The 17,311-nt window shown below is 44.3% G+C and overlaps 1 protein-coding gene across 1 annotated transcript in view; it reads left to right on the plus strand.

Annotated features, from left to right (window-relative positions):
- Positions 1-2,203: 2,203 nt before the first annotated feature.
- LOC128574205 (somatomedin-B and thrombospondin type-1 domain-containing protein-like) overlaps positions 2,204-17,311 on the plus strand; it is a 41,151-nt gene continuing 26,043 nt past the window's right edge. The window contains exons 1-2 of the mRNA XM_053574852.1: positions 2,204-2,223; positions 5,336-5,402. Coding sequence (XP_053430827.1) covers positions 2,215-2,223; positions 5,336-5,402 — 76 coding nt within the window. The 5' untranslated portion in view covers positions 2,204-2,214. The remainder of the gene's footprint in view (positions 2,224-5,335; positions 5,403-17,311) is intronic.

Genomic DNA, 17,311 nt, shown 5'->3' on the forward strand with positions numbered 1-17,311 from the left:
CAGGCGATTGCACTAATGTACACAGCTACGATTTAACAATAAAAAAAAAGAAAATAAATAAATAAAAACTAGCCAGATGTTGTGGCAGGTGCCTGTGGTCCCAGCTACCTGGAAGGCTGAGGAAGGAGGATCACTTGAGCTCAGGAGTTTGAAGTTGCTGTGAGCTAGGGTGATGCCATGTACTCTAGCCTGGTGCAACAGAAGGAGCTTCTGTCTCAAAAGTGAAAGAAAGAAGAGAAAGGAAGAGAGAAAGGACACAAGGGAGGGATGGAGGAAGGACAAGCTGGAATGAAGATGATTTTTTTTTTTTTTTTTTTTTGCCCAGCCTTCACTTTGTTTTTTAAAATTACAATGTGTTAAAAGTGACACATTTCACTGGCCCCATATGCCGGAGGTGGCAGGTTCAAACCTAGCCCCAGCCAAAAACTGCAAAAAAAAAAAAAAATGCCAAGTGTTTGGGCGGCACCTGTGGCTCAGTGAGCAGGGTGCCGGCCCCATATACCGAGGGTGGCGGGTTCAAACCCAGCCCCGGCCAAACTGCAACAAAAAAATAGCCGGGCGTTGTGGCGGGCGCCTGTAGTCCCAGCTGCTCGGGAGGCTGAGGCAAGAGAATCGCCTAAGCCCAGGAGTTGGAGGTTGCTGTGAGCTGTGTGACGCCATGGCACTCTACCGAGGGCCATAAAGTGAGACTCTATCTCTACAAAAAAAAAAAAAAAAAAAGTGACACATTGTAGAAGAAAGCATGAAAACGCAGATTAGCAAAAAATAAATTTTAATTTAAAAATTCCCTCCAGGCTGAGTGCAGTAGCTCTCACCTGTAATGCTAGCACTCTGGGAGGCCAAGGCAAGTGGATTAAGTGAGTTTAGGAGTTCGAGACAAGCCTGAGCAAGAGTGAGATCCTGTTTCTACCAAAAATAGAAAAACTAGCCAGGCATGGTGGCAGGTGCCTATAGTTCCAGCTACTTGGGAGGTGGAGGCAAGAGGATCGCTTGAGGTCAGGAGTTCGAGGTTGCTATAAACTATGACACCACAGCACTCTACCCAGGGTGACGAAGTGAGATTGTCTCAAAAAAAAAAAAAAAAGACTTGACAAATGGACAAACTCTTTGTGCCCATCAAAGACTTTGGCAACGGAGTTAGTAACTTAATGGCATGTTACTGACTCTATTTTTTTGTTTGTTTTTTACAATCTGGAAAAGTGGAAAAACTGAGCTCTCTCTCTCATTTTTATGAGAGATCCACTTAAAATAATTATGTTTTTTCTTCATCCTTGTTTCTTCCTTTTAAATCATTTTCTTTTTTTTTTTTTTGTGGTTTTTGGCTGAGGCTGGGTTTGAACCCATCACCTCCAGCATATGGGACTGGCGCCCTATCCCTTTGAGCCACAGGCACCGCCCAAATCATTTTCTTTAGTATATGGAGTCTCTGGTTATAGTAATGCAGTCCTAGGTTGAGGAACTTGCCTGTAGTGAAAATCTCCTAATGTGCTGTTAATGACTGGAAAAGCTGGCCAATTGGTAGACTTCAGATGAGGTTAGAGAAAAGTACTCAGCTTGATGTTATTTTTCCAAGCAATAAATTTTATCTGATGCCAAATTCCCCACAATGCTAAGGTCTTTTTTGTTGTTGTTGTTGGAGACAGAGTCTCACTATGTCACCCTGGGTAGAGTGCTGGGCCCTCACAGCTCACACTAACCTCAAACTCTTGGGCTTAAGTGATTCTCTTGCCTCAGCCTCCCAAGTAGCTGGGACAACAGGTGCTCGCCACAATGCCTGGCTATTTTTTTCTGGTTGTAGTTGTCATTATTGTTTGGCAGGCCTGGGCTGGATTTGAACCTGCCAGCTCTGGTATATGTGCCGGGCGCCCTAGCTGCAGAGCTAGAGGCACCGAGCCAACACATTGCTAAAGTCTTAAAAACTTACTTGATTCATAAGGAAACAGGTCCAGGGAGAGATGCCCTAACCCCAAGAAGATGCGAAAGAAAACATCCCTACAGGGGGATTGGATTATTTAAAGGACAATTCATCCGGAATCTCTATTTTTTTTTTTCCTTTTTTTAGGAGACAAGGTCTCACTGTGTTGCCTAGGCTGGTCTCAAACTCACATAATCCTCCTGCTTCAGCCTCCTGAGTAGCCAGGATTCCAGGGGCTACTATGCCTGGCTGTGAATCTCTAATTATCAGCATTTGGTGATCAAGACAGACCAGGAATAATGGGAGTGGTGAGTTGGGCAATGGATGTAAATCACTAGAAAGACGGCTCATAGGTACCAAGTGTTCACACAATAGTCTCTACCATTTTTATTTCTAAATTTTAGCTTTCTTATGGGCAAAAATGTGATTTATGACTCCCCAACTCACAGTACTGTTGTGAGGGTAAAGAAAAGTGGTTTGTAATTTTTTAGTCTTGTGCAAATATCAGTCAATATTGCTCTATCATTTACTACCTGGGTGACTTTGGGAAAGTTACTTAACCTCTCTGTGCCTATTTTCTCACATACAAAATGGTCTCATATGAATTGTACCTACTTTGTAAATTGTAAGGATTGCATGCAACAATATATAAACTTCTTAGCACAATCAATGCCTAGCAAGTAGCAAACACTTTGTACATAGTCATTATTTTTATTATAAAATAGAATGAGGGTCTGAGCTGGTTCCCAGTGGTCCTGACTCCTGGTATTTATGCTGCTCTCCAATCTCCTTCTCTCAAATGTGGATGGCCCTAGTGACATCATCCTAATGAACAGAACTTGGTAAAAGTGAGATTAGGTTACCAAAAAGACAGCGATTTCTGACTTGCTGACCCTTGCTCTCTCTCGCTTGCTCTGAGGGAAGCCAGCTGCCACATTGTGAATACCTGTGGCAAGGAACCAAGACACTCAGTCCATCTGCCTGTGAGGCAGGCAATCCTGCCAGTAAACACACACATGCATTTGGAAGTAGATCCTCCCTCAGTCAAACGATGAAACTATAGTCCTATGTGACTCTGTGATTGCGGCCTTGTAGAATTCTTGAGGCAACAGTACCCCTTCAACTGCACCTGAATTTTTCTTTTTTTTAAAGACAGTCTCACTATGTCACCCTCTGTAAAGTGCTGTAACATCACAGCTCACAGCAACCTCAAACTCTTGGGCTTAAGTGATTCTTTTGCTTCAGCCTCCCAAGTAGCTGGGACTATAGGCACCTATCACAGCACCTGGCTTTTCTTTTGCTGTTGTTGTTGCAGTTGTTATTGTTGTTTAGCAGTTCTGGGCAAGGTTCAAACCCGACAGCCTGGCTGTATGTGGCTGGCACCCTAGCCACTGTGCTACAGGCACCAAGCCATAATCAAACAGAATTTATTTATTTATTTATTTATTGCAGTTTTGGCCGGGGCTGGGTTTGAACCCACCACCCTTGGTATATGGGGCCAGCGCCCTTCTCCTTGAGCCACAGGTGCCACCCTATTTATTCTTTTTTAAAATTTATCTATATATATATTTTGTAGTTCTTGGCTGGGGCCAGGTTTGAACCTGCCAACCCTGGTATACGGAGCCGGTGCCCTATTCTTTGAGCCACAGGTGCCACCCACAGAATTTAAAAAGTACATTTATTCAAGGTTGAAATGTGATAAAATTAGCAATTTTTACTGCTTCATTGAGGACATTCCTAAGTGAAACTAGGTCTCTTCTTTTTTCTCTCTTATTGTGGACTTGGAGGGGTGAAGAATCAATGATTACCAATGGAATTTGATACCACTCCCTGGACTCAGGCCAGAGGAGCCAGCAGTTCTGCTTTAAGAACCACTAATCATTTATAGAAACTTCATTCAAATTATTTATTTATTTACTTACTTACTTATTTTTGTTTTTGTTGAGTTAGAGTCTTATTCTATCACCCTGGGTAGAGTGCTGTGGCTTCATAACTCATAGCAACCTCAAACTCTTGGGATCGGTGATCTTCTTGCCTCAGCCTCCAAGTAGCTGTGGGACCCACAGGTGCTCACCAGGATGCCTGGCTAGGTTTTCTATTTTTTATAAACTTGGGCCCCAGACCCAGTGTTTTTTAGATAAACTTGGGCTCCAGACACATAACTGCCATCATTTAAGCACATGCTTCCCAGACCTGGACTCATGTTAAGGTGGAACAAAAACGTAAACTCCAGAAATTTCTCTATAAACACTCAACATGTTTTATTCTTTTGCCAGAAATTTTCCTCATTTCTAATATATATATATATTTTTTTTTGGTGAGACAGAGTCTTACAAGTCACCCTCAGTAGAGTGCCATGGTGTCACATCTCACAACTACCTCAAACTCTTAGGCTTAAGCAATTCTCTTGCCTTAGCCTGCCAAGTAGCTGGGACTATAGGCACCTGCCCCAACACCCAGCTATTTTTTTGTTGCAGTTGTCATTGTTGTTTAGCAGGCCACAGGCCAGGGCCGGGTTCGAACCCGCCAGCCCTGGTGTATGTGGCCGGTGCCCTAACCACTGAGTACGGGCGCTGAGCCATAGAGACAGGGTCTTGCTCTTGCTCTTGGTCTGGAACTCCTGAGCTCAAGCAATCCACCCTTCTCCTCCTCCCAGAGTGCTAGGATTATAGGTGTGAGCCACCATGACAGGCCCAAATTATTTCTTATTTAAATAGACACATTTTATTTAAATAGGAGGTACAAATGGCTTTTTGTTACATGGCTGAATTGCATAGTGAAGTCTACACTTTTAATATATCCAATCACCTGAACTCATTCAAATTTTGCCAATATTTTCTGCATTAATAATCCTTTTCTAGTCTAAGATTCAATCTAAGAACACTGTGTTACATTTCATTGTCCTGCCTCCTTCCACTTTTTTTTTTTTTAGAGAGAGTCTCACTTTATCACCCTTGTTAGAGTGCTATGACATCACAGCTCACAGCAACCTCCAACTCCTGGGTTTACGCGATTCTCTTGCCTCAGCCTCCTGAGTAGCTGGGACTACAGGTGCCTGCCCAACGCCTGGTTATTTTTTTGTTGTTGTTGTTGCAGTTTGGCCGGGGCTGGGTTTGAACCCACCACCATCCGTATGTGGGGCTGGCGCCTTGCTCACTGAGCCACAGGCACCGCCCCTCTCCTTCTACTTTTGTCTTTCACAGTCTTGACGCTTTTAGAGTACTGGCTAGCTATTTTGTAGAATGTTCCTCCATTTGGGTTTCATGAGGTCTGATGTTTCTTCACGAATGAATTTAGGTTATGCATTTTGGGGCAAGAGTACACAGAAAAGACAGAATGTCAGGAGGTGCATGATATCAATCTGTCCTGTTAGTGTTGATGATCACTGGGTCACTGATACTTTTTCTTATCCAACTCTAGACTAATCGGTTGTTTAATCATGGAGTCTCTGTTCCTGTTATTGGAGAAACCGACATCCAGGTGGAAGGTGAGTTCACTGCTACTGGCTTGTTATTGTGTCTAGTCCTCTCAGCAGACAGAGCCAGAAAATATGTGGCTTTTGATCTCATAACACTTTCATTCTAGGAGGGGAGACAGCCAATAAACAGGTAAAGGAATACACAGAGAAGGTAAGTTCAGACCGCACAAAGTGCCATGAAGGAAATAAGATAGAAGGATGAGAAAGAAAATAAGGAGCGTTACTTTGGTTACAAAATTCAGGAAAGGACTCTCTAAGGACATGGCATTTGAGCCAAGGCCTGAGGATGAAATGTAATTGGGCATAGGAAAAACCGAAAGGGAAGAGCATTCCAGGAGAGGGAACAGAACGTGCAAAAGCTTGGAGATGGGCATGATTGGCTGAATTGTGTGCAACATTCTACTTCGGTGGCTGATAAACTTGTCCAGTGTTAAACTTGGGCCCCAGACACATAACTGACATCAGTTAAACACACCCTTTCCAGACCTGGACTCACGATAAGGTGGAAGAAAAATGTAAACTCCAGAAATTTCTCTATAAACACTCAACATGTTTCATTCCCTTGCCAGAAATTTTCCACATCTCTAATTCATGAGGCTCTGATTTCCCAGAATCTCTGCCAGGAAGGGAAATTGAGCTGGAAAGTTAACCATTTAGAGAATGTCAAGCTGCCGGCTCCACCCTGAACTTCATCATTTACCAGTGGAGCCAGCCAGACATTTGCCAGGAAATGGTAAAAATAACATTTGTCGTGGTAAAAATAACATGTATCAAAGGGTGCCATATGCATTTTGAGTTGGGTGGGATCCAAAAGCAGCTAGGAAAATTCCAGTTGTATCAGCAACCATCTCTCTGACTGTGGCTAGCCATACGGGAAGTCCCATGAATACCTTATTGACCCCCACCCTGAGTTAGCTCTGTCCTTGAAAACATATTTATATAATATGTATATACAAAAGGCAACAGGAAGGCAGCACGAGGAAGTGGCTAGATCATCTTACTTGACTTCACAGGATCTGAGTTCAGGGCCCAGCTCACGGCACTGACTAACTCAGCCACTCTTATTTATAGAAATGTATGCCAGTTTCCTACACAGTGTAGGAACTTTCTGCCTGTGTGATATTACGCAAGCGACTTCACACCTTTGAGCCTTGTCCTACCTTTGACAATAGGCATTAATAATATTTATTTGGGGTAGACTTTCCTGGTTCCTACCCAGCAGCTGCTTTTCTTTTCCTTGGAGACTCACTGGCAGAAGGAAGAGCCCTCTCCACTGATAGAAGCAGATGAAGCCAGACATTCATCCTCCCAACTTTGACAGCTCAGGTGTATGGGAAAATTGACCGGGAAGCTCTTGTATGTTGAATCCATGATTTTTTATTTTCATATGATTAAGAATAACATGATTTCATGCAGCTGTTGGTAGACAGGCTCATAGAAAGGCCCAGAAATCCAAAGCATATATGCTGGCTGTGTAGGTTAAAGCAGTGTTGCTCAGTTCTTCATGGGGGTCTTGAATATTTCTTTACAAGGTAAAACTAAGTCTGTATAGGATATGCGGCTAAAAAATGTAAGCATTTTGAAAAAAGATATCTGGATTAAACGTGCAGATTCTGATTCAGTAAGTCTTGGGTGGGGCTTGAGATTCTGTGTTTCTAGGAAGTTTCCAGGAGATGTGGATCCTGCAGGTTCCTGGACCATTCTCTGAGTAGCAGGGTATTAAATGCTTCTAAAACACAAATCAGAGATAGCCCACTTGTTTGTTTGTTTTTGAGACAAGGGTGTCACTCTCTCTGGGTAGACTGTCATGGCATCATCACAACTCACAGCAACCTCAAACTCTTGGGCTCAGATGATCCTCTTGCCTCAGCCTCCCAAGTAGCTGGGACTATAGGAGCCTGCCACAATGCTTGGATCCTGAGCTCGAGCAATCCACCCACGTTGGCCTCCCAAGTGCTAGGATTACAGGCATGAGCCCCTGCACCAGGCCAATCCAAGCATTTTCAAAAAGATATCTTTTTTCATAATACTTCTTCAAAAGGAAATTTCAGAAGAACAATTTCTCCAGTTAGCAAAGGTCATTGATGAGCAGAATGATATATGTGAACATACAGCTGTTTATAGACGGATTAATTGGTGAATACAATATAAGAGACACTGACTTTGAGAATCATGACATGACAATTAAATTATCATTTCAGCCTCACCTTTTGTATCACCAAGGCACCTAAAGAACTATGGAAGGAATTGGTTGATTTTCAGGAGAGGACATTTTAAAGTCATTGATGCTAAGAAAGTCCAACTGAAATGTGGAAAAATGCAGAATATCTCCACACCAAGGCAACATGCCTGAAAAATGCTTTCTTGCTTTTCAACCATTTATTGCTATAAAGCTACATTCTCCTACCTAATGCAAATCAAGATGCCCTTAAGGTCACAAATGACTGATAGCCATCTAGAACAGCAGTCTCCGATGTTTTTGGCACCAGGGACTGTTTCATGGAAGATGATTTTTCTGGCCAGGTGCGGTGGCTCACATCTGTAGAGGCTGAGCTCAAGAGTTTGAGACCAGCTTAAGCAAGAGTGAGATCCCATCTCTACTCTTGGCTCAAAGGATCCTCTTGCCTCAGCCTCCTAAATAGATGGGACTACAGGCACCCACCACGACACCAGGCTGTTTTTTTTTTTTTTTTTTTTTGCAGTTTTTGGCTGGGGCTGGGTTTGAACCTGCCACCTCCGGCATATGGGGCCGGTGCCCTAGTCCTTTGAGCCACAGGCGCCACCCAACACCCAGCTATTTTTAGAGACAGGGTCTTGCTCTGGCTCAGGCCGGTCTCAAATCTATGAGCTCAGGCAATCCATCTGCCTCAGCCTCCCGGAGTGCTAGGATTACAGGCGTCAGGCACCACGCCCAGCCCTGCATTTAGTTTCATAAAAACAACCAGGTGTTGTGGCAGGCACCTGTAGTCACAGTTACTCAGGAGGCTGAGGTAAGAGGATCGCTTGAACCCAAGAGTTTGAGATTGCTATGAGCTGTGGCACCATGGCCCTCTACCAAGGGCAACAAAGTGAGACTCTGTCTCAAATTTAAAAAAAGATGATTTTTCCAGGTGTTGGTATTGGGGGTGGTTTTGGGATGAGCATTACATTTATTGGGTGCTTTATTTATATTATTATTACTTTGTAACATATCATGAAATAATTATACACCTCACCATAATGCAGACTAAGTGGGAATCTTGAGCTTGTTTTCCTGCACCTTGTTGGTCCCATCCTGTATTTGCAGGTTCTCTCTAGTGCTATTATCATTGCCTCAGCTCCACCTCAGATCATCAGGCATTCTGTTGTTATAAGGAGCACACAACCTAGACCCCTCATGGGCAGTTTACAGTAGGGTTTTTGTTCCTATGAGAATCTAACGCCACTGATCCGACAGGAGGTGGAGCTCAGGTGGTGATGTGAGCCATGTAGAGTGGCTGTAAATACAGATGAAGCGTCTATGTCTCACCTCCTGCTGTGTGGCTTGGTTCCTAATAGGCCACAGACGAGTACTGGTCAGCAGCCTGGATCTACAGCAGTGATTTTCAACGGGTGTATTGTGGCACACTGGTGTCTGTGAGAGGATCTTAAGTGTGCCACAAAAAATTTTAAAGATCAAGAATTAATTTATTATCAAAAGAAGTTCAAAGCACAGTTAAATATATTCTTTTTTTTCACTCTTTTTAAAAAAGTCAGTATAATTTAAATATGCCTGGAAGTTTAACTATAGGTTCAAGTGTGCCATGAGGTAAAAAAGGTTGAAAACACTGCTCTAGAGGACCAACTGAAACTGCAGACCTCCATGCTGCAACCAAATATTCAATTGCTTTTCAACAAAAATCAGACACAACAAAGTCATTTAAAGATTAGTTAACTTTAAAATTAATAAACAGGTTTCATTTTTTTGGAAACATTAAGTGCGTAGTTGTATTTTAACAAAATAATGTACATTTTTAAGTATTAACTATATTAATTGAAGTTTCTTGAATAGGCCTTCCATACTGGACTACAGCTAAATTAATTCAACATGAAAATGTTCCCGACCCTTGGTCCAGGGGTATCTCTTTAATAGGCTTTCCCAGGAAGTTGCCTTACAAGCTCCACCTCTCCAGCCCTCTCCTTGAATCTCATTGGCCAGACCTCCATCACGTGCTCAAGCCTAAGCCAGTCATTGGCTAGAGGAGTAGAATAACTGTGATTGGCTCACACCAATATTCTCTAACCTGAGGCTGCAGCATCGCATCCCTGGAGGAACTAGCGACAAATGCAAATTTGGGGGCTGCATCCCAGACTTACTGAATTAAAAAGGCTAAGGTGAGGCTTAACAATTGGTTTCAACAAGGCCTCCAGGTGATTCTGATACACACTGGAGTCCTGCTTAGAGTCCTACACACACCCTACCTTGATGGCGCAAGCAGGAACTTTCTGGGGAGTTAGGAATGTTCTATGCCATCATCTGGGTGGTGGTTACATGGGTGGACACACGTGTAAAAATTATGAAAATATCTATTTAATGTTTGTGCACTTTATGCACTCTACTAAATATAAGTTATACTTTAAAAAAAGTGATGTGACTGGGTGCCCGTTAGCTCCATGGTTAGAGCGCCCACCCCGTGCCCTGGCATCGGCGGGTACATCTGGTCCGATCCTGCTAAGCTAAAAACAAACAAACAAACAAACAAACAAACAAAAAACACCATTAAACAAACAAACAAACACACAAACAACCCCCCAAAAACCAAAACAGTGATGTCTCCTGATTGTATTCCAGACTGATTAAATCAAAATCTCTGGCACAAGATCTCAGCCATTGGTATCACGAAAAACTCTGTCCAGGCGCTTGTCCTGTTCCGCCATGTTTGTCAGCTGTCGCGTTCAAACCTCCAGTGATCCCGTGAGGGTGGGTTAGAAAAACGAGGGTGGCGGGTTTGAACCCGGCCCAGGCCTGCTAAACAACAATGACAACTGCAACAAAAAATAGCCGGGTGTTGTGGCGGGCGCCTGTAGTCCCAGCTACTCGGGGAGGCTGAGGCAAGAGAATCGCTTAAGCCCAGGAGCTGGAGGTTGCTGTGAGCTGAGACGCCACAGCACTCTACCCAGGGTGACGTAGTGAGACTCTGTCTCCAAAAAGGAAAAAGGAAAACAGAATCATACCACGTGGGCAGCCACACAAACGCAGACGCTCAGACATCTGTTCCCAACCAATCTCCGGACATGCTGGAGGGTCCACATTTCCCCGAATCTTGGCCCTCCTTCCTGGCCAGGCAGGAGTGAGGACCCCAGCACTGGCTCAGTTTGTTTGTCCTAAAGTCGCATCTCTGAGAAGCCAGTGTGGTGTCCAGAGGTGCCCAGCAGAGACTGATAACAGGGCTGCCAGCGGGCTTAACTACCCCGATGGGAAGCTGGCGGGATAAGCCCACTCTGGACAGATATTAATGACTCCGTTATCTCTCTGGACAATTATTCCATGTGGGCCTCAGTCTGGAATATAATAGACACAAGGTGTAAATAAAGTTCTTGTTCTGAGGGAGGACATTTTTCATTGTCTTCAGAGGGGAATTTGCCCTCAGAAACCCTTGGCTCAGATCCAGGAGGTGTCTTTGTTTGCAGAAAGACCTGGTTGGTTTCCCCGCGACCTCTCCCGAATGCCAGGCCCAGGCTTGGGGGCAAAACCTGTATTGCTTCCCCCGCCCCAAAAAACTCATAATTAATACATGCTTGTTGTAAACAACTTAAACTATAATAGAAAACTGCGTGTAGGGTAACAAGCCACAGCTCTTGCCCCGTTCTCATTCTCTGAAGGTAAATATTATGCTTAACTGGTGTGCATTCTTCCAAATATGTGTCTTTGTGTGTGTGTGTGTGTGTGTGATTTTTCTTAGATTCAATCCCCCCACCTTTATTGAGGTATAATTGAAGTACACTTCGTGGCACATATTTAAAGTGTGTGATTTGATCACTTTGGACAAACATCCAGGAAACCATCTCTCCAATTAGGACGGAGAACATACTCATCTCACTTCCTAAAGTTTCCTTGCCCCTTTGCAATTCCTCCCTCCTGGCATCCCCTCTGAACTACCCCTGTCACTATAAATTAGTTTGCATTTTCTAGATTTCATGTGAATGGAATTATATAGCATGTATGTATGTGTACTTTTGCCTGGCTTCTTTCACTCAGCGTGATGATTTTGAGATTCATCCATGTTGTAGGTATCAGCAATTTGTTCCTTTTTATTGCCAAGTAGTATCCCATGGCATGGATATACCATTCATCGGTTCATGGACTTTTTAGGTTGCTTTCTAGTTTTGTGTGATTATAAACGAAGCTGCTGTGAACATTTGTGTACAAATCTTTGCACCTTCAAATGTTTTAGTTTCTCTCTGGCAAATGCCTGGTAGTGGGTTGTATCCTATGGTAGGTACAGGTTTAACTTTTCAGGACACTGCCAAACTGTTTTCCAAAGAGCTTGGGTGGCTCCTGTGGCTCAGTGAGTGGGGCGCCAGCCCCATATACCGAGGGTAGCGGGTTCAAACCCGGCCTCGGCCAAACTGCAACCAAAAAATAGCCGGGCGTTGTGGCGGGCGCCTGTAGTCCCAGCTGCTCGGGAGGCTGAGGCAGGAGAATCGCGTAAGCCCAAAAGCTTGGAGGTTGCTGTGAGCCGTGTGACGTCATGGCACTCTACCCGAGGGCGGTAAAGTGAGACTCTGTCTCTACAAAAAAAAACAAACAAAGTGCTTCACCTCATTCTGTATTCCCATCAGGGGTGGATGGGGGTCCCTGTGCTCCAGATCCTCAGGAATGCTGTTATGATCAGTCTTTCTAATTTTAGCAATGCTAATGATGCAAAGTGGTAGCTCATTGTGATTTTAATGTGCATTTTCCTGATGACTAATGCTATTGAGTACTGTCTTATGTGCTTATTGGTCGTGGGTGTGTGTGTGTATACACACAAATTTTTTGAGACAAGATTTCAGTCTGTCACCCAGGCTGGAGTGCAGTAGCATGATTATAGATCACTGCAGCCTCATACTCCCTGGCTCAAGCGATCTTGCTTCAGTCTCCTGAGTAGTTGGGACCACAGGTGTGTACCACTACACCTGGCTAATTTTTACTTTTTATTATAGAGAGAGGGTCTTGTTCAGGCTGGTCTTGAACTCCTGGCCTCAAGTGATCCTCCTGCCTTGACCTCCCAAAATGCTGGGATTACAGAAGTGAGTCACCAAGCCTGGCTCCTGTATATTCTTTTGTGAAGTGGCTGTTCAAGTTCTGTTGCCCTTGCTCTCATTGGGCTGTTTGTTTTCTTATTATTGAGTAGTTAAGAGCTTTTTAATATATGTTTAAATGCTACATTTTAGGTTCAGTGTTGGCTTCAAAGCAATAGTGGTTAATTTTATCAAGGAGAGGGCTGAGCTGGGCTAAGGAAGCCCTTATAGGTAAAGTGAGATTTGAGCTAAGTCTTTGCAGTGGGTGGCTGCTGTCTCTTCCTGCCCAGCACCCACAGTCTTTCTGATAACTCATCCCAATATTTTTTTGAGGGTGAACCATTCTTCCATCATTCTCAGTCTGTGAGGTTTGGGTGAAAATGACTGTAAACACTGGTTCCTGGGGAGGGACATGACCTGGCCCTGGCCAGTCAGCAGTTTTCATCGTCCTGGTTCCATGATGGGTTTACGAATGGGATGGATCCCAGATGAATCCAACAGGATTCAACTTTAGCACTTTTTAACCAAAGTGGCTGGGGAAAAGGTGCTCTCCTTGTACTGGTCTTAGCTTAAATGTCATCTCAAAGAAGACCTCCTGACTTACAGAAGAGATGAGGGGCCTTCCATGCACTCACACAGCCTCCTGGATCTTTCCTGCATAGCAGGAAGAGACTAAGGATTTGAACCTGCCAGCTCAGGTGTATGTGGCTGGCACCTTAGCGGCTTGAGCCACAGGCACGGAGCCAAGCCTAAGTATTCTTAATATTTTATATCAAGTGGTCCACAAAAGGCCTTGATGAGGAGATATTTGAATAGAGAGCTGAAAAAGAGTAGCAATAAGCCAAGGGCATATGTGGGAGAAAGAGCATTCCAGCCAGCAAGAAGAGCGAGTGCAAAGGCCCCAAGGCACAAAGCTGCATATTCTAAGAGCACCAAGGTCAGTGTAGCCCATGTAGTATCAGGAAAGGAGAGAATACCAGGGGGTGAGGTCGGAGAGATAAGAGGGTATCGGATCAGGTAGGCCTTTGTAATAATACTGAGTGAAACAAGAAAACATTGGAGGTTTCTGAGCAGAGGAGGGAGATGATCTGACTTAAGTTAAACAGAGTCCCTGGCTTCTGGCTGTAATATAGGTATTGGGAGATAAAGGTGGAAGGAGACAAATTGTGAGGTTATTTACCTGGTTCAGGTGAGCAGTGACGGATATTCAAAGGGTTTGATAAGGGTGAGGATACAGAAGAATCATGACCAACTCCAAAACTTTTGACCTGAGCAACAAGGGTTGCCAGTACCTGAGTCGGAGAATGTTGGGAGGAGAACAGTGACTGGGAACAATGGATAAAAGGTGATATTTTATTGTATTTGTTTTGTTGATTTTATTTTCATTATTTTAGGACAGGGTCTTGTTCTGCCATCTGGTGGCATCATCCTATCTCATGGCAACCTCAAATGCCCACGCTCAAGGAGTCCTCCTGCTTCAGCTTCCTGAGTAGCTGGGACTATAGGTACCAGCTGTAACGGCTGGCTGTTTTTTGCCTATTTTAGGTAGAGAGGGGGTCTTGCTCTTACTCAGGCTGAAATGTGGCTTTAAAACTGCAAACACCGGGGTCCTGGTAAGACATCCAAAGGGAGAGGTTGAGTAGGCTGTGGGAGATTGGGGTCTAGACTTTAGGGGAGATCTCCATGCTGCAGATGCAAATTTAGGAGTTGTCAGCTGACAGGTGTTTAGAAGCACGAGACTGGGCAAGATCACTAAGGGAGATGGAGATGCAAAAGTTAGGTCTCAGCTTGACTCATAGTACTTGAGTAATATGGAGCCAGAAGATGAGGAGGAACCATCTAAAGAGGTGGTAGGAGAACTAAGAGAAGCAAGCATTGAATGACAAGCAGCGTCGTGGGAGCTGTTCCCCAAAGATGGCCCACTGAGCACCACACCCTCTGGTCTTCACTCTCCTGGACGGCCCTTCCCACTTTCATTCCAGGATGGTCCCAGGTCACCAGTGGGATGTAGTAGAAGAGATGTGCCTGACTGCTGAGGCCGGAAAGTCACGCGAAGCCTTGTGGTGTCCACCTTGGTCTTTTGGAACACTGCTCTGGGATACTCCAGTTGCTCTCAGAGAAGTTTGATCACTTTGAGACCACCATGATGTGAGGAAGCCAAGCTAGGCATGAGGGAAGGCCAGGGTGGAAGGAAAAGATGTCAAGTAGCCCCTGGTTGCTCCAGCCATCTCAACTGAGGCACCAGACATGTGAGTGAAGAAGTCATTGGGGACATCCAACCCCAGCAAGCCTTGCTGCTTTCTGAGTGCAGCTGCATGAGACCCCAAGTAGGGACTACTTGGCTGAGCTCTGTCAACCCACAGGACTATGAGAGGTAATGCAAAATTGTTGTTTTAAGGCTCTACATTCTATGGTGGCTCATTCTATAGCAGTAGATAACTGAGATAGAAATGGGTGGCTCCCGTAGCTCAGTGGGTAGGGCACCGACCACATACACTGAGGCTGGCAGGTTTGAATCAGTCCGGGCGAACAACAATGACAACTGCAACAACAACAACAAAATAGCTGGCATTGTGGCAGGCACCTGTAGTCCCAGCTACTTGAGAAGCTGAGGCAAGAGAATCGCGTAAGCCCAAGAGTTTGAGGTTGCTGTGAGCTGTGATGCCAGAGCACTCTGCCCAGGGCAACATAGTGAGACTCTATGTTTTTTTGTTTTTGTCTCAAGAAACAAAAAAAGAAATGCATAGTAGGCCAGGAATGATGGCTCAAGCCTGTAATCCCAGCACTTTGGGAGGCCAAAGCAGGAGGATCACTTGAGCTCAGGAGTTTAAGACTAGTCTGGGCCACATTGCAAGACCTCATCTTTACAAAAAAAAAAAAATGCATGGGTGTGGTGGTATACATGTGAGGCTGAAGCAGAAGGATTACTTGAACCCAGGAGCTTGAGGTTGCACTGAGCTATGGTGATGCCACTGCACTCTAGCTGGGGCAATAGAGAAACAGTGTCTCAAAAAAAGAAAGAAAGAAAGAAGGAAGGAAGGAAGGAAGGAAGGAAGGAAGGAAGGAAGGAAGGAAGGAAGGAAGGAAGGAAGGAAGGAAAGAAGGAAAGAAGGAAGGAAGGAAAGAAGGAGGGAGGGAAGGAAGGAAGGAAGGGGTGAAAGGAGACTGATAAATACCCTTACCCAGAGCACAGTTGCCTTCAACCCAGACCCATGGGTAGAGGGTGCGCCACCTCAATTGGGCAGCCCTCCTCATTCTAACAGGTCTCCTCCTCAGTGAAGAGGAGAATAGTTTCTTTTTGTTTTGGGAGGCCAAGGTGGGTGTATTGCTTGAGCTCACAAGATTGAGACCAGCCTGAGCAAAAGTGAGACCCCATCTCTATTAAAAATGGAGGTTGCTGTGTGCTATGATACCACGGCACTCTACCCAGGGCAACAGCTTGAAATCCTGTCTCAAAAAAAAAAAAAAAACCCAAAACAACAACAAAAAAGAAACAAAAAGTTTCTCTTTGTGTTTGGAGATGTGGCTACTGCCAAGTACCCTGCCTTCCCCAGGGCCCTTACAAAAGGACAGCAAGGGAGATTTTCTGGGAACTGGGTCACAAGTTTCTTGGATGCTTCAAACCTGGCAGGACAGAGAGAAATCAGATAAAGGAGGAGGCTGGGAACTTTATAGGAAGCTGTTGGGCCTTGTCATGGGGGCACATCATTTGTGTTGACAGGCACTTAATTTGACCCTTATGTCACCAGGGACTTTCAACTTTCTCTTGCAGATCTCTCTTTGTAAGTGATTGTGAATCTTTGTCATTTTAATTTTATAAATTGCATATTTGTGTTATACACATACACACATACACATGTGAGATCTGACAATTAAGTTTGCAAACTCATTCTAGAAAAAGTGCTCCGTACTTCTTTGCCGAATATCACTGTGGTCAGAAGCAATGCATTGACACCAGCGCCTAGTCCACTCTTCAAAGCAATTTTGAAACTTTTTCTGCCATGGCCTGTTGTAGTATTATCCTTGATGTCCTGAATATCATCAAAATGCCTTCCTTTCCATATTTCCTTTACCTCCAGTTAAAGACAAAAGTCATTGGGGACTAGATCAGGTGTGTAGGGAGGGTGTCCCAATACAGTTATTTGTTTACTGGCTAAAAACTCTCTGAGGGAGAGATAGCACAATGTGAGCTGATGCATTGCTGTGATGCAACAGCCACACCTTTCTCATGCCAAGATTTTCAGTGAAGGTTTTCTTATTTCTCTATTGATGTTTACTTGGTCTGCTATGTTTCTCACAGTCAGCCAAAGATTTTGACACATGATTTGACCAATTTTGCCGTGTTCTCATCAGGTCTGCTTGTTACTGGTCACCCTGTCCTCTCTTTATCAATGACACTTTCTCTCCCCTCAGAAAAATGTTGAATCCATTTGTACACCCTTCATGGTATTGTCTCCATAAACTTGGACTACCATACCCCTGATTTAATATTTGTTCATTGCTCTGATTCAAGCTCCAACATTCTTGTGATGGCACACAAAAATGCTCAACAATAAATGCTCAACAAAACCATTCAGCCAGACATGGCCACATACTGACACAAACAGAGCTGTCAGACACTGATATACCAAGGTTATGAAACCTTACTGAGTTGTTTGTATAGTGCTGCCCATGTA

Source organism: Nycticebus coucang, chromosome 21 (assembly GCF_027406575.1).
Source record: "Nycticebus coucang isolate mNycCou1 chromosome 21, mNycCou1.pri, whole genome shotgun sequence".
NCBI classification, from domain to species: domain Eukaryota; kingdom Metazoa; phylum Chordata; class Mammalia; order Primates; family Lorisidae; genus Nycticebus; species Nycticebus coucang.